This window comes from Mercenaria mercenaria, chromosome 18 (genome assembly GCF_021730395.1).
Source record: "Mercenaria mercenaria strain notata chromosome 18, MADL_Memer_1, whole genome shotgun sequence".
In the NCBI taxonomy this organism is placed as follows: domain Eukaryota; kingdom Metazoa; phylum Mollusca; class Bivalvia; order Venerida; family Veneridae; genus Mercenaria; species Mercenaria mercenaria.
The window spans coordinates 53,785,793-53,804,280 of NC_069378.1; the positions used below are offsets into that span (position 1 = coordinate 53,785,793).

Below are 18,488 nucleotides of genomic sequence, written 5' to 3' on the forward strand. Positions count from 1 at the left end.
TAAAAACGTAACAGTATATTTAATAATCTATTGGAAATTTCTATCTGAATGTTGTTTCAAAAAGAAAGATAAGTTCATGAACTGGTCACAAGACTTTGACGTCAGTTATGTAGGTAGTAAGACAGTACTAAGCAGGCCTGTAATTTACGTTCGGCATTTTCCGATTTTCAACGAAACCATTGCTCAAATGAGCTGCATTTTCGACCGAAGAATGCCGAAGGAACAGACAAGAACAGGAAATCGCATGGAAATTGCCGAAATCCATTACGAGTCTCTTACCTTAACTAACGTTATCATAAGATTCTGAAAATGAAAGGGTTTGACATATTTTGTTTAAAGAGAGATATAACCTTCAACGTAGCGAACTGTGTCAATGTAACTTAAAGTGACGTCAAATATGAATGTGACGTCTTATATGTAAACTGTATAGAAACTCGGATGACTATTGAAAAGCATGTGTCAAATATTTTATCAGTTCACAGTTATACATCGTGATTTTTCATGGGGAAAAGAGACTTTGGTGGTTAATATGTTCCAGACCATTGTAATAAAAGTATTTGACAAAGGAATATTGATGGGTATTTATAGATTCCTAATGTTTTAACACGAATTTAAAAGTTCTGTGGTACTAAAGTAATGCCTGGATGTTAAAAAGAAAACGTTTAACATATACAGTTTAGAATAGACTTATTGGTCGATCGTTTTTAAAATAAGAACATGCATGGGCAAAGTATATCTACACGTACATCATACAGTCATCATGATTGTTGATTTGTTAGCAATGCTGACATACTGTGCAAAATTGTTACCTATATATTTTGAAGTTTTTCAGAATATATACAGTATGTTTCCAGATGTCTACCAAGATCTTACATTCTGTTTATATAAACGAACGTCCTGAATTCTCGCAGATCTGTCAAGAATAGGAGTAGATACTGGGCTTTTACTTTTACTCGTAAATTTTAGTGTGGTCCCGTTTTTAGAATCATTTATGTAACTGTCTTTTGTAATTTTCAAACAGAATATTTTATGCAGGAACACATAATACCCCTTCCTGAACCTCACACATGCTAAAGCATATATTATTGGATTAAAACAGCTGTTGCTGTGTCCTAGAAGCGTTCCAGCCACATAAACCTGCTTTGGCCAGAGGTCCTTGTAGTCAAACAAGATTGCTATCATGTAGGGAGTCCAGCTAATTACGAAGGCGATGAATGATACAAATAATGTAACTGCAAACTGGATTTCATCTTTTAACCTCTTCTTCGACATGCTGCCTGGAAAAGTATAAGAATAATTCCTCATAATTATGGAGAATCTCACAATTTGAAGCATATTTAACTACATGAAGTACAATTATTCCGCATGCAGTCACGTGTAGTCATTAGTATACACCTAATCTAACGGTTGGATTTAACAGGTTACACATCCATGTTCTATGTTTCCACAAGCCTGGTCCTAGCTTCATACTATATCACTGGGTCAGTAAAACATGATTTGCAGAAGGAATAACTACTGTCTGTTTGATCCACAAAACCAATAACAAAGATATATGTGAAGTGCGACAGTCTTTTGAATGATGTAGATACATGTATACCCCAGACAAAATTTTCCAAGGACTGGTAGTATGGTCCTTTTGAAAATTTACGATAACTTTGGTAAAGCCAATTTTATAGCGAAACCTTTATTAAACTTTATTTCTCCCTATGTAAAGTTCTTACCAATGAACGTTTTTCATCGGATTTATATTATTTAAGTTTAATTGGTGGAAATGTCTCATTTGCACTTACTGCGATATCCTCAACAGTTTTATAGAGATCAATCGACAAATAAGACAAAACCGAAAATTTAAAACTTTTATAGGCAAATTTACAATGGCAAATACCTCTTCCGAAATCGTTTCTGACTAAGAATTCAAAACTAGTCAAGATGTTTTAATATTTGGGCCGCGCCATGAGAAAACCAACATAGGCCATTTGCGACCAGCATGGATCCAGACCAGCCTGTGCATCCATGAAGTCTGGTCAGGATCCATGCTCTTCGCTAACGGTTTCTCTAATGGCAATAGGCTTTGAAAGCGAACAGCATGGATCCTGACCAGACTGTGCGGATGCGCAGACTGGTCTGGATCCATGCTGGTCGCAAATGCACTATGTTGGTTTTCTCCTGGCACGGCTCATTTGACGTTGTACAGTTAATGTACAACATCACGTTGCATACAGTAGTGATGATTATTATTTCAGGATTTCCAATGGCCAGCATTCAATTAAATATTTCAGCTTTTGATATCTATATTCAGTATAAAACCATCATCAAATGTCTTCACTTTACTAAATATATAAATTAAGTTTATATGTAGAGCTACATTTATGATTGAATGCCAAGCAGTAACAGTTGATTGACAAAAAAATCAGTTTTTAGAGGTAGTACAAATTTATACCGTTTTTATGTATACATGTACATGTATACTATGTGTGTACTATTATGAACATAATGCATAGTACTGTTAATACAAGACCCGCCCGCTTAGCTCAGTAGGGAGAGCGTTGGTCTACAAATCGCGGGGTCGCGAGTTCGATCCCCGGGCGGGGCATATGTTTTCCGTGACGATTTGATAAAAGACATTGTGTCTGAAATCATTCGTCCTCCACCTCTGATAATTCATGTGGGGTAGTTGGCAGTTATTTGCGGAGAACAGGTTTGTACTGGTTCAGAATCCAGGAACACTGGTTAGGTTAACTGCTCGCCGTTAAATGACTGAAATACTGCTGAAAAACGGCGTTAAACCCAAAACAAACAAACAAACAAAACTGTTAATACACATACACTTGTTAATTTTATGTTAACATAAACTGTATGATGTAAATGTTCATGTGTTTTTAAATATGAATTTTGCTAAAATTTTGATTTCTTGATTAATATTATCCACTCCAGTAACATGCTACAGTAAACAAATATTTACTTATATTTCAATGCAGAAGTTCGATTTATTGCCTTGAATATTATTAAAATAAATTTTGCTTGTTGCCAACATTTGCGAAAATAAAATGCATGAAATATGTTTTTGTTCAAAATAATAATTATATAAACGATCGTAGACTTATAAAATCTCTTTGCACGTAAGATTCGTTTCTGTTACAATTAAATGCACAGTGATTAGTTTTTGGCAGTATTAATTGCTTTGCAGCAAAGTTATGACATTCTTTCCCCTTTCCTTTTAATAACAAGTAGTATAAAATATCAACTACTTGCATTAAGATATAATTATATTTATGATTAAATTATTTCCTTTCCCATTTGTGTTCCCGTAAATGTTTTCTATACAACGCTAAACATACAAATCTGCTTCTGTAAATATACTTTTATGAAGCATACCTGACAATATGTTGAAAATAGAAAGATTTGCTTGCGAGAAATATTTATTTACGTTTCGCAAAGATGATTGAGAGGCACCCTTTTGTATAGAAAAAAGACTTGTGGTGGCATAAAAGTTCGCTTTGTAGAAATGTACCATGTGCCATGTCTGATACTCAGGGATCATGGAGTCGATTTGTTTTGTTTTTTTTATAACAGAGTTCCACTTGGGAGTGATCGATGTTGCACGTTCCATTATCTGTCATGACCAATTTAGACCGAACTCAGACTGTTATTTGTTTGCACGGATGCGTTTAATTCTTCCAAAGGGGTCTTCTTGTACATTGTATATATGATTGTCATTAACAACAGCAGAATTTACAGTGCAGTTTAAACAGGTGAAAGATGACGTGATATAAAATGTAGGTGTTGCATACTTTATTGAACCGTATATGACTTAGTCTGCTATCTGTTGCTTACGTTCTTTACCTTTACATGTTTTTCTAACAGATTTGATTTACCTCAGCTTGCAAGTGCCGTGCCATGATTTTTTTTTTTCAAATATTAAAAAACTTATTCATTGCAATTGAAAATTAAAACAAATATGAAATATATGTACTTTTTATCATTCGGATTGGTTGTATTAGCTAGATCCACTTTATGAAGAATAAATATCAAAATTATATTGTCGTGTAAAAAATGGTTAGAGTTTGACCTGTTTCCAACAGGTCTTGTGGATTATTTTTACTATCTTACCTATTTGTTTTAGTTCCATTCGGCAGTGTCGCACGTACAGAATTATTATCAAATATGACGTCAGTACAATTATCATGGGAACTGCGATAGACATGGTGGCCAAAAATATTGTGTAAGAATGGTTGGCTATCCTGTCAAATGTGCAACCCATCTCTTTCAAGCCAAAGGTATGACCGCCCCATCCTAGCCAGTTTGGAAGGTCCATTACAATCGCCAACAACCATAACGAAACGCAGTATAAGATAGTCTTCTTGTGTGTGAAGATCCGATGATACAAAAAGAACTTGCAGATCTGAATGAGTCTGAAATAAATCTTACGTCTGAGTAACATAATACATATGTCTATATTTCATTTTTTTAAATAATTGCAGTGTTACGACTTTAAATCATCACAAATATCGCTCTTGTTTAAACAAAACTTTCTTCATGGTTTAAAAGTGAGTATGATTATCGGCAAAATATTTTCTCGACAAACTTTCTCCTGAGAACTTTTAAGTGATTTTTGCTTTGTCTCATTTTCTAGTATGACGTTTAACACATGAATGCAATGATCTTAAACTTTCAGTTACATGAAAGGTACAAAAAGATACATATTTAAAAAATACAACACGATAACGAAAACAACATATGCATTAAAGATTTTCAAACCGTTCACACTGTTCGACAGAATGGTGTCTGACTTTAACAAATCAAAGACATTTCTAAGAGAAACCCTGGAAATCGTGCGTGTAGAATCATTCGATTGCTGAAAAGGTCACCTTATCAGAAAAGGAATGGTTTTCTTGTTTGTTCTTACAAATTTAAGCTTTCCATAAAAAGGAAACGATAACTTTGCATTACATGTTAACAGATGAATTTGCCATAAAGTATAAAAAAATGAAACATAAAACGTTGTTGCCAAACAAAAATTAACTGACAACAATGTATAAGTTCTATCTTACCTTGTAGGAACATAATTACAACATCACATGCAAAATGATTTAGACAATACTGAAAGCCAGACATGAATACACTTCCTGACATGCTGCTATAAAATGATAAAAGAAAGCTGTAAGATGATCAAGAAAACATACAATGGACTGCAGTTTTGTAAAATTATAATATAGAATTATTTTACATTTCTGAGCCTTTCTTTGACATTTTTAACTTAGATTTATCTTTCGCTTCATAGTCTGTATTAAGACAAGAAATACTTTACATAGTTTTAGTTACGTTACTTCCAAGATCTTCCTGTTACACACAAGACTTTCTGTTCAAGGCTAGGTGTGCTACAAAGTGATTTCTGTCATAGATTAAACCATATATCGCTTTCACATGTAAACAAGACTTAAAAGCTAAATAGTTTCATGTTGTTTAATATATTATTTAGTTTAGGACTGTGATACATCAATTCAATCCTCAAACTCAAATCTACATATCTTGTATCAACATAATCAGCATTTAAATACTAACATATAATACGATAAGACTATGAATTTATTATTAGATAAAAATAGGAAAACATTTTTTATATGAAAAATAATATTTCTAAATTTATGTTTTGAGCAGTTTATTAAACGAAATTAAATCTGCAAGTGACTAGTATGATTACAGATTAAAATCTGATTATGGAGAAATGAAAGCCACCAATGGCACCAACTGGCTATCAGTAAATAAATTAATCAACGCCCAAAAATAACTTGAACAAGATACATGTATTTTAATAACTTTTGCGTTGCAGTGTCACAATTGTTACATGTTGATCATAATTGTACATTGATGTCATCGACGTCGGCTCTTTTGCAGGACGTTGACATGTCTGAACTTGTTGACCTTTTCGAAGATTTTATGGTACTTATAAAATGTGCATCTCTTAAAAACGGCTCCTTTGTAACCTTCCGACAACACAACTTTTTAATGAACACTTTGTACCCTCTTCGGAATCTTTCATTAAAATAAGCATATATAATTGGATTCATGCAACTGTTACTATGTCCAAATAAAGTACCGAATACATACACTTGTTTCGGCCACTCGTCATATCTGTCTATTAGAACTGCTATCATGTATAAACTCCAACACAGTAAGAAGGCTAAAAATGCAATAAATAATGTAATACTGAATTGTACTTCATCGTGTTTTCTTTGTTTTGGCAGGTTTCCAAAATTCTTTTCAAAATTTTCTCGTTTTGATCTGACGTAACACAGAATGGTAAGGTATGACGTAAACACTATTGTCATAGGAAATGCAATCGTCATAACTGTAAGAATGACGGTGTAAGTGTAGTTTGCAACTCTATCAAAAGTGCAACCCATTTCCTTCAACGCAAATGTGTGTCCGCCTATTCCAAGCCAGTTTGGAAGATCGAGTAAGATCGTACACAGCCATATGGCAATGCAATAACTTACAGTCTTTTTCTGTGTAAATATTCTTTCGTAAGAGAAATGCTTGCATATTTGTATGGCTCTGTAAATACAAAGTTTAACTAATAAATACCTGAAGGATTATAGCAGAGCTTAACAAAACATTTCATTATCTGGTTGTAACATTCCATCTGCTGCAGTAAACGTTATCCCCTACCCTGCTAAATTTCTAAAATGAACGTTTCCATCTTTTAATTTGGACAGTTCCATTAGCTGTTAAAAGGGGTGATTATCAAAGGATACTGACTGATTGGCAAACAGTGCAGATCATGATCAGACTGCATGATCTACACTGGTTGCAAAGGCAGAATCAATCGTGTCCAGCATGACAAGGGTTAGATTGATGATTATCAACTCATTAAGGCCAAACAGAATGGCGCAAAGTTTCTTAGATACTAAATTTGTGTGTAATGTCTCATAAGGAACGTTTGATGCAAGGTAAGAGACGTCTGTCAAAACATATTAAATAAGGTTTTCTAATTATTTCAGTTCAATTCTATATTCTTTTAATCCAGAAAAAATGCTTGACGTATAGTTAAAAAATTTGTGTACATGTTTTCGATGTCAGTTTTAAAATGGTTTAAAGCTATATCATCAAATACTATTGATTTCTTACAGAAAAGTTTAGATAAAAGTTCTGAAAATTGTACAAATGTATGAAAGTTAAAAATAAATTTATAAGGTCATACTTTTGTGTTATATTTAGATAAATGGCTTAAATTCCATATGGTTGTTTATAGACAGATCGAAATTATTTTTATATCAAGTATAAAATTAATATCTGATTACCCTTTCACGACTGGGCAGTTTTCTAATTCCAGTAGTGTGTACATCCCTTTTCAGATTTAAGCTTTTATTATCTCTTTTATGGACAAAAACGTTTTGCGATGTTTAATGGATGTGAAAACGTGCTAGAAATTACAGAGCACTGCAATACATATTGACAACAAGCATATGTAGAAAATAAAAAAAAAACACAGAAAAATACTAAAGGAAATAAACGAACAAAAGAGCCTTGCAAAATAATGCTTATAATAAGTATCATACAAAATATAAAAAAAATACTTAGTTTTTATTCAAAAGCATTTCAATTGACTGAAATATGATATAGACAATAACTTAAAATGAAAATGAAATAAAAAGCAAAACATGCATGAAGCTAGTTCACTGAGGGTCATATTACCAACATACAACAAAACAGAAAAACAAATACAAAGTCATCTGGATCTTACCTATTGACAGCTACTGCCGCTATTGACAGCATGGACACAATACAACTGACTGTACAAATACTCCCTAGTAAATTACAAAGTTGAACTTTATCCAAAAAGAAACGAGGTCCCTTTGTCACACCTGAAAACGAAAATGGTTACTGAAGAAAGACACATTTATCACATGTTTTACGTCGCGGGAGTGTAATAAAGTCATTAAATAAAAATGATAATACACTAGTGTAATAAAACTTTGACGTCGACGTCATTTATAGTGTAGGAGACGTCGGTCAAATTGATTTGTTTATATAGTAAAAGAAAGTAGAATTTTTGATGTTCCGGCGGGAAAGGTTAACATGTGATAAAAAGAATATTACATTTTGTGACTTTCCACATTGAATTTATTAAACTCGTGGAATAAAATTGATAAAATGCTCGGCAGAGCCTCGCATTTTATTATTTTATTCAACTCGTTTAATAAATTCAATATGAAAAGACACTCATGTAATATCCTCTATTTACGCAACTTTAATTATCATTTTGCTGAAATTGTATGAGGCCTCCGTAGCCGAGTAGCGTAGGTCGCAGAGTTCAAACACATGTCCCTCACCGATGTAGGTCCGAGCCTCACTCGGGACGTAGAATTCTTCATGTGAGGAAGCAATACAGCTGGTTTGCAGAAGGTATGTGGTTCTACCAAAGTACGAACTCGTGATGAAATCATGCATGGAGGGGCATTATTGTTGCGGCGCTTACCCAAATAAACAAAAACAAATTTGCTGAAATCTTAAATTTTAAAGTTATTCTATACATCACCTTATTTTACAAAAGGGTTTACAAAAACCCTTGTAAAGTATAAAAACAAAGATTCGAAAGATGCAAAACGCTATGAGTTTAATTTTGTATCATTTCTCAATACCAGATATACATTTTAAATCTACTTATATATAAATAGAAATATTCGATCTTTTCAAAGAATAGTGAACAAATAACTTTAAAGATAAATGTAATAAAATTTGTTAAAAGATCCTGTTGAATGGACATCATGATCCCAAAAGATCAGAAAATATAACAACACTGAATCAAGGTACGGGTGAGACATTTTACAGCCGCAACACGACACTTAATGATTGCTGTTGTGATACTTAATAAAATCTTTTAAAAGATCATTTGGAATCATAAAATGCAACCAAGAAAAATATTAGCAGACTCGGTTTGATCGACTCTGTTCATTAGAGGTAATTTAATGTGCAATACCTCTCACGCCCCCTAGCTTAAGCGGAACTCTATTACACATCTATTGAATCGACTCCATGATCACAAAGGACCAGAAAATATAGATGGCGAGATGCGTGTATTTGCGTAAGTTACACTTAAGCAGGATTTATGATTTTATTTCCATAGGATGTCGAAAAAAGGCAACCTTTAAAGACAATAAAACATAAATGAAGCATACTTTCACATGATATCTCGCTACGAAGAGGCAGTGTAATGCAAAATAGTTCAATAAAATAAAACATTATTATATTATTCCCTACTATAGTAATGACTTTACGCTGTTGAAAAATCCCAAAAATATTTAAAATAACCTTAGAGGAATTTGCTCTTTAAAAGAAAATAAATATACAATATATATATTCTATAAAAGATTAAGACAGTAGGTCTAAAGTTAATGTATACAACTGCCAAAATGTGAAAAGAAACGCAATTTTCAAACAGCTGTATAACCAAACAATACTGTTTGTTAGCCTGGATGAACATGCGTCATGCGTTGATTTTTTCCTCCCTTTTTGTCTAGTTCCTGTTTTTCTAATGCGTTTTATGTTTTGTTTGATTGTTTGTTTTTGTTAGTCGGAATGAAAGCTTATATCCTCTCCATTGTTCACATATCAATAACACTGCAATGTGGTGAATTGTGGCAGATATTTTTTTACAAATATAAAGCCAATACCTAAAGAGAAACTTTTACAAAATTACCCCAGGTTTTTTTTGTACCAGGAAGTGACTACATTTCTGACTAACAGTTTACAATGGAACAGTTTAGATATGAATATGAATATGTATGTTATATTGCCTAACAAATAAGTTATCAAAGGCACTTGGCTTATACAGAAGCATACAGAACCTACATAAAAGGGGCTGGGTCCCAGTTAGGTGTCTGCGCAAAATGCTTTTTTAATTTTACTTATTTTTCATGGCAATATACCTACATGTATTAAGTTTCATTAACAAGTGTTACTGTTACCAGTTTTGACTTACTTTTATTGATATTAAAGTGGATGGGGAAATTTGCCATGTGACCAACCAGGAACACAATTTCCGTTATTTTCTTTAAAATGGTTCAAACGTTTTACTTGAAACTTTCATGATAAAATAACTACTAGCATGCAATGGACATTCACACAAAAGGTTGCATTTTAAATTATCTTGAATACTTATTTCATCACAGAGCCACAAAGTGGCCTGATCAAATTTTCTGTCATAACAGATTAATGTTTATTTAGTTTACAATATCTGCCGAAAATAACATCTGAATATCTCATCTAATGAAAAATGTTTTAGCTTTTTGGTGAAGTTCATCCATTGAAAATCAATAAATCGGGATCTGTCTACGGATTATATTCATAATCAAATATGTAGATGATAAATGCATACCTATCATATTCATTGGACACACAATGCCGGTTATACACAGGTCCGCTATAGCGAGGTTTATTACAAACATACTTCCTTTGTTACGCAGGAGTGGCCGGTAACTGATGACGGCTCCAATAACCTGAAAAATATATATATTGAGATTCAGTCATATATTAAGCTCTATTTCTCTCAATCTTTGATATCCTCTGTAACTAAACGTTCTTCTTCCGTATCATACTTGCAGCTTGGTTGTGTTTTAATCCAGTGTATATTAAATGATAATATGTAAACAAAACTGAAAACGACCAGGGTTTGAATTCATACCGCCTGTACTTAAAGGTAATAGTGAAATGAATTCATATACACACAATTTTGTAAAATAATAATTAGAATGGTCAATGAAACACCTCTCATTATGCAACAAAGGCTGAAAGATGCTCTGTGAATGGACTCGGTTAGCCTAATAAAGTACAGAGCGATATAGTGTAGGGAACATTGACCTTACCCGTATAGCCCCGGTATCGAATAATACGTGGTATAGGATGTTTATGGTTTCCTTTTTTATCATATATTCTTAAATGTTGATATATCTTTCAAAAAGTGAAATATGATATGAGCCGTGCCATGAGAAAACAAACATAATGGCTTTGCGACCAACATGGATCCAGACCAGCCTGCGCATCCGCGCAGTCTGGTCAGGATCCATGCTGTTCGATAATATTTTCTCTAATTGATATAGGCTTTGAAAGCGAACAGCATGGATCCTGACCAGACTGCGCGGATGCGCAGACTGGTCTGGATTCATGCTGGTCGCAAAACCACTATGTTGGTTTTCTCATGGCGCGGCTCATTTGTTGATGAACCACGCTCAGATAACAACACTTCGCTGCCTCGATTTTCGATTGTTCGTTTTGCTTAACGTTTCATGAAGTGCTACTATTGTAGATCCAGTCTCTTCTCGGGTAAGTGGGGCATGTAAAACAAATTCTTATTGAGTTGCAGAAGTTTCAACAAATTATGCCGTGCTCGCGAAACATGATTGTTGATATGGCTCCATTTATAAGATTTTTCTAAGGATATGCAGAGACGGGCCAGCGTAAGATAAAGTAAAAATGTCAAAACATCGTCAGTGCTGAAACAAGTCATATTGTGAAACAGTGTGGGCGAAAGTAAGAATACAGACGTTATCTTCATAATCTCAAGAGTATCATTACTGTTGATCGTGTATTTTTTGCGCCATATTTTTGTGACTTGATCGGTATCAGACTTATTCGCGTAATGGAGATTTCGCGCTTTTAAATTATTCGCACTATTGGAGATGATACTCCAATTTTCACGACAGTTTTGTATTGATGTGTTCCTTTGATTGATAAAATTAGCGAAAATAAACTCTCGCGAATGTTACCCGCTCTACTGCACTTTAAATTCAATCTGGCGATACCGGAACATGACATCTGCAATTCTTTTATATCAAAATTGTATAAACAAACGACGCACTATACTATTTTTGGATCGGAAATAACCATCTGTTATAGATTACTGTATTTGTATTTCCAGGATAGAGTTTCGGTTTTTGTATATAAAATCAAACAGTAATATTTGTTTATAGTTTGAATGTTGAATATATCATGTTATTGAACTTTACCCTAATAATTATTTATTTTTGTTACCGGCATGCATGGTATACACTTGAGATATACACATTCAGACGTAAATGTCCTTACATCTTTTAGACAATGTGATTCAAGCCTTACAGCTCAACATATCTGATTCATTTAGACTCAATATAGCACAAAATTGCTAAAGAAAAGATGAATGCATAGCAGTTCTAACAAGAAAAGTTATTAAAAACTTATATAAGAAATCAATGATCTAGTTTTAATAAATTGTTTTTGCATTATATTTCTTACTTTGGTTTAAAATAATATGTAACAGATTTTCACCCCAGCCGACATATCACTGTACAACGTAGATATTAATTTATTAAAATTTTGTTTACAATTCAACTGTGTAGGCCCTGGAAATTGAAAGAGTTGTACTGTATACTATCAAACTTATATACTTCTTAGCACATCCAGTTAAGATATTATGTAGAAATACTGGGCTTTCAGACAGAATCGAACAATGATCAAACAGGTGAAAGGCTTGAAAATGGTAGTATCAAATTTCTGTTCTTTCGCGGTTTCTTCGTGTTGTTTTTTCTTTGTTTGCGTCTTTGTTCGAAATTAAATCGAAGTAAATATATTTCTTTTTATAATATTTTCAGAATTTTAACTCCTCGAATTCATGTCCCCGAGAAACTCTCTTTTTTTGTAGGAAATTTCATGTCCACGAAATTTAAAAAAAAGAAGAATGTTTTTAGTTTTTCACACATAGGCACGTAAAGCGATTATACAGAGATCGATTCCAAAGAATAAATACATGCATGACCGTCAATATGACATGTGGAAATCTACCCTTACCTTTCATCTTTTGTGAAACTGTAACGTTAAACAAGACCATTGAAACACGCTCAAAACAATACAAGAAAATACAGTATCTATCAACAACAGTAACGGCGTATCAAGAATCTAGAACTTCAACAAAAATTGCTCCAAGGATTCAATAGATTCTAAGCACAAAGCAAGCTTGATAAGTTTTGCAATTAGCTTTTTATTATATGAGCCTATTTCAAAAGAACACACAGGTTTGAAGTGGACTGCACAGAAATTATATTAGCGCACACCAAGAACTAAAATAGAGTATCATCACACTATCAGCGGTGGTCCGTCTGATGCAGATCATTAAAAACACATCACTGAAGATAACTAACAAAGTACAAGACAAAAACGATACCTTTACAAAATGCAATTAAGAAAACAATCTCAACCATCCAAATTGAAAATCCTCCTTACAAAATATCAGCCTCCCAAAACAAATCTCACCAGCGTATGCGTGTATACATACACAGACACAAAGACAAAGTAAAGCAGATACACAACAAGCACACTCCGACAACATAACTGGTAAAGACTACATTAGGGCACCACCTTAGGACGGTCAGTGGCAGAACCATATCTAGGGAGCTTAATACTTCAAGACTTGAGCTGCACGGAGTCCTTGTACAGTACATGAATACTTTAAACAAATTATGTTCATATTACACCTTGCTAAGACCTCCTCGGATCAGCTAGATGTACGTTGTCTGAGATCTCTCTAAATATGATACGAAAATACTTTTGTGATTATATATCATTCTAATATGCTTTTCTCTGTTAAAACACACTTACGCTAGAATGGCGTCACGTTAACATGCGGTGACGTCCACTTTTTTGTTGCGACCAAGAAAGAGCGCCTCTATATTTTATCTACTGTTTTAGATTAAAGGCATATTAGAAGTGAAATAATTTATAGCAAGACCGTGTTTCAACACTATTTATACACTCGGGCTGCGCCCTCGTGACGTATAACCGCCCATCGTGCATAAATAGTGTTAAAGCACTCTTTTCCTACAAATTATTTCTTTAATATGGTACTTGTAATCTGAAATACTTATGTCGAAAACTCTGATTCAGAATACAGTTTCAAATTTATCGTCAAAAATAAAGCTGAATTTTTCGACAGTTGGTACATCATACAGTAATATTGTTACATATTATATAATCGGGAACGCGGATCATGTATAACGACTTCAAACCGACATGTTTTTATCCTATGAAACACTGAGACAAATTGATACAAGTTATAATTCTAATCAGGTGTGTAAAACAGATAAAGCTTTTGTGTGTGTGTGTGTGTGTATGTTTAATAAATGAGTTTCCGACAGAATCTGAAAGTAGCAGAATATCATTTAATATCCTCATTTATCAAACTGTTATAAATAAAGCTCTGCCGTTATCATTATCTGCTCTAAAGAGGTTATCCTCATATATTTCATCAAGATAATTCGTTCAGTACAAATTGTTCTTCGTACTGAGAGAAACTGAAATTGAATTTAGAGTACGTACAACAATATTTGTTTACTCTCACCACTGCATGTTTATGATTGCGTAGGTTCATTCGTCAAAATATCTTGAATCAATTGTTTATTAATGTATTTACTACAAACGTCACTCTTTGTTCAAACAATTGATCTTATCACAAACATGTAATACCTTTATAAAATAATAAATTTCTTCCCGTTGTTTATTGTCTTATTTACCACGGTTCATAGTTCAGCTACATTGGCATTTGAACGACGACCCGTGGTAAATCAGATAAAATGCATGTTTTAGCATGTTGATTACAACTGTAAGATCAAGTTTGGGAAAGTATGCTACTTTAAAAATCAAAATTTAAAAACCGAAACACCTATTCTGAGTACTGCTTCCGATATTATATACAAATTCAATTTTGCATTTGACGGGAGAACGGAATTATCTTAACGTTCCACGGAGCTGGAGTTAGAAAACAGCTTAATTATGATATTTGTAGATCTATAAGATAAAAAATCTCTGTTGAGCCTTTCCATCTGTTTAACTCATAACTACTCTGTTTTCCTCACTGTTATAAAAATCCGGCTTTTGTTTCGTTTGGAAGTCGCACTTATGTACCCACCACGAGGAATGTGTTAAATACATGTATTTTCTAACTAAATTGCATCATGTAACCTGTAATTAAAATATTTCTAAATGACATATGAAGAAATTTACCAGCAAAGCGATGCCGATCCTACTCTTGCTTGTAAAAAATATTTCAATTTGTCAAACAAAACCAACAAACTTACAACATCATTACAAGTTTGTAAAATTAATGTTTGAATTAATACTGCTGTTTTCAGTATGTATTAGAGAAGAAGATTATTATTACGTGTGGATGACGTCATTGGAGTGACAGGCCATGGCAAAACTTTGGTCTAATTGAAAATATGTTTAATAGTGAAAAAAGAAATTTCGATGTTTTAGCAGAAAGATGCTAACAAATAATAAAACGATTGTTACTTTTATGTCTTGCCTCATTGAAATTTTATCAAATTTGTTGAATGGAAATGGTAAATTGCTCAAAAGGGCCACGCATTGTATTATTTTATTCTACTCGTTCAATATGGAAAGACACTCCTGTAATATCCTCTTATCAGCATTGTGTTAGTGGACGTCAAATATTATCAATTTCTCTTCCATATTTTAATTTCGTTACTAAGAAGAGAAACAGCAACTTTTAAACTTTGGTTAAATACTGCTTTTGTAAAAGGGCTTTAAGTGCCCACACAACCGCAGTTGTCTTACACAAACAATTGGAATAAATTCATCGTATGAATAAGTGTGTTTTGGTCACAACTGTTGAGATCCATAGACAATATTTACTGATGGTAAAGTTTAAATTGTGATCTAAGCTGATCATTTTTTGTTTTGAGAAAATTACTAGAGGTAATCTTAATTTTGCACACATGCATGTACCGCTCGGTGGCAAAACACGCTTTCTGACTGTGTTACTTGTGTTCTGTGCTTTTGGAAATTTTCCCTAACCTTTACTTTTTGTATAACAAGTGCGATTTATTTAACATAATGTAAAATTATGGTTTCGGTCCAACTAACAAAATTTAGAATTATAATACATTTTATGGCAATAATTCTTGTAGTCCGAAAACTTTTAGCTTTATTATTTAACATTTACGGAAACCAGCCGTTGATGCATACCGCCAGCCGCCGTACATAACTGATGTTAACGTCTCAAAATTAAACCTTAACCTTTTCGACAGCACTCCGTTATGTGACAGATCGAAGATTTTGCACTGCAATAAGGTAGTTACAATTTCAAAAATTACCAGTATAGTTCTACGGGTCAGGGACACAGCCATAGTAAATGTAGAAAAGCCAACAATTGCCGGTAACATAATACTTTATTGAAAGTTTTCAGTTATGTAGATGTAATGTGACTAATTTCTGAATGCTTGGATTTTCGTATACACGCAAAATAAAGATTTGTATCTTTGATAATTATCTTTACATACATGTAGACATTTTTCAAGTGATTTGCTGCATACATTATTTTTAATTACTGAAATTCTGTGAAGGAAATGATATCTACATTTTTAACATGTTTTTTTTTTCCAAATATCCTGTCTCTGAATTCAATGTTTGTGGTCTATGATAAACTTTTCTCTTTATTAAACCTTTATCTACAACACAACATATTGCAACAGTGAAAAGCTTGACAAACAAAAACAGATCAAGTTCACGCTACCAGGATATTAATTTGATTTATCAACTAAATTAGAAGTTACTTTACCTCTAAGTTTAATATAATAACAAATGCATTTAGTTCATGCTTAAACCTGCTTTATAGTGCTCTTTACAAGATACGCTAGGGTATTTGTGATTATGTGATAAAAAAAGTTTTAATTTACACTTAAAATTAGACACTACTTTAAATATTTGGAAATATTGTAGCTGATGAATGTGACAAAGACTACAGCTGATGTAACACTAATTATCTGACATGTGTTCCTATTTTGAAATGATTCTACTTTGAAATTCTTAATATACAGAGTCGTTTTTTCATTGGTCATACAATAGTACATGAAAATGCGAAATGATGTCGGTAAAATATTCATCTTTTTCTAGCTAAAACAAACATACTCAAAAATATAACACATCAAGATATATCCAATAGAATGATATCTAACCACACCCCATGTCTCCGTCCCTCCCTTTCCCTAGTATGTATTGTAAAAAAGCAGCGTATATATAGATTTTCAAGTTATATGCATAGACAACGTGACAAAAAGAACACAACAAACATAATTATTATTATATGAGGAATGATCAACGTCTTTGAAAAGTCAGTGACAGCACAACTAGAGAGCTTCAACATATGCACGGCCAATAAAGCCGACTCTATCTCAACCATGTTCCAAAAATTACAGATTATCGCCGCCAGGTATTCCATAATGTATCACACGGTACGTATACACACAAAAATATCTTCGTGTAAATTCGTTTTAAAAAGTAAGCTTAACAATCTACATGATCTAGTTTGCATTTAAACACATGTTGCCCGTGTATCTGCATCAAGAGAACACCATTAAAGGCCGAACTAATGAGATACCCGCAAAGCCGGTGTCGCTTTAACATATTTTTTTGCCATATTATTTACATTCTGGTCTTATGTTACACTTAATTTTCATATTCAGTCATGGTTAATATGAGATAAAATATTGACAGCACAGAAGCCCAACTGTCAATAGAAACCCGTGCCTTTGAATGTGTTGTGTATCCAAAATAAAATGATAATTCTTATACAAACTACAAGCTATTCTGTGAAGCTCTTTAGATAATGTCTGAGCAAATAATGTGCCATACTTCTGTAATGGTCACCATGATTGGAGATAAGGAAAATGATTTGAGTGTATCGACTGGGTAAATCAACTGGCATCTGGATTTTGAAACTGTTCAAGTAATACTAGGTAATTGCAATCAGTACGTTAAAAACTGTGGTATATCATGTGTAAAGGAATCAACTGTCACAAGCCTGTTTAAAATATGTGCATGCATCCATATTCATCGCACAAAATCTATCAGGTACATATCACGTGACTGCAAAACTAAAATAACGAAAATACCAAAAATAAAACTTAAATTAGTTTCTTTGTGAAATGTTTCACATCCAATTTCATCAACTAATGAACAAATTGGGAATCAACAGTTCCTGATCGAAAGGACGCAAACTTAATCTGTGTTATTTAGTTTAGATATCTTTGGGGGAGTGTTATAAGGCAGTGACGTTGGTCAAAACAATGTGTGATTATTGACCTTTATTTAGTTACATGCTGGCGAATAGAATATTAAAAGGGGGTTTTACCACACAAGAAAATGCAAATTAAGAAATATCAAGTCACACTTCGGGGTGCCAACTGTCGTATAATGTATTTATATGTTGTATATATGTTATATCTGTATTAATAAACTTTAATAACGCGGCAGTTGACAATCAACACTGTTTATTTTCCAATGCAGGTAACTAATAACTACACGTACTTTGCAATATAGACCCAAAATAATTTTATGACGGATTATCTTTGAACACCCCTGGACTTATTGGACTCAGCAGCAACATTATCAAAGTTTATTAGTACAACTCTTTATCAATATTTCACGTTAAATAATAATAC

The 18,488-nt window shown here is 33.1% G+C and overlaps 1 protein-coding gene across 6 annotated transcripts in view; it reads right to left on the bottom strand.

The window, feature by feature from the left end:
• Window positions 1–670: 670 nt before the first annotated feature.
• Window positions 671–18,488, bottom strand: part of LOC123537912 (melatonin receptor type 1A-like) — an 81,588-nt gene continuing 63,770 nt past the window's right edge. For 5 of the 6 annotated variants that reach the window (XM_045321824.2, XM_053530023.1, XM_045321827.2 and 2 more), the window contains 4 exons: window positions 10,379–10,499; window positions 7,745–7,865; window positions 4,111–4,412; window positions 671–1,277 (listed from right to left, as the gene is read on the bottom strand). In XM_045321824.2, coding sequence (XP_045177759.2) covers window positions 859–1,277; window positions 4,111–4,412; window positions 7,745–7,865; window positions 10,379–10,499 — 963 coding nt within the window. In that variant the 3' untranslated portion in view covers window positions 671–858. Of the gene's footprint in view, window positions 1,278–4,110; window positions 4,413–5,449; window positions 6,556–7,744; window positions 7,866–10,378; window positions 10,500–18,488 lie in introns of those variants that run through there. The other variant, XM_053530024.1, reaches the window with a different exon arrangement.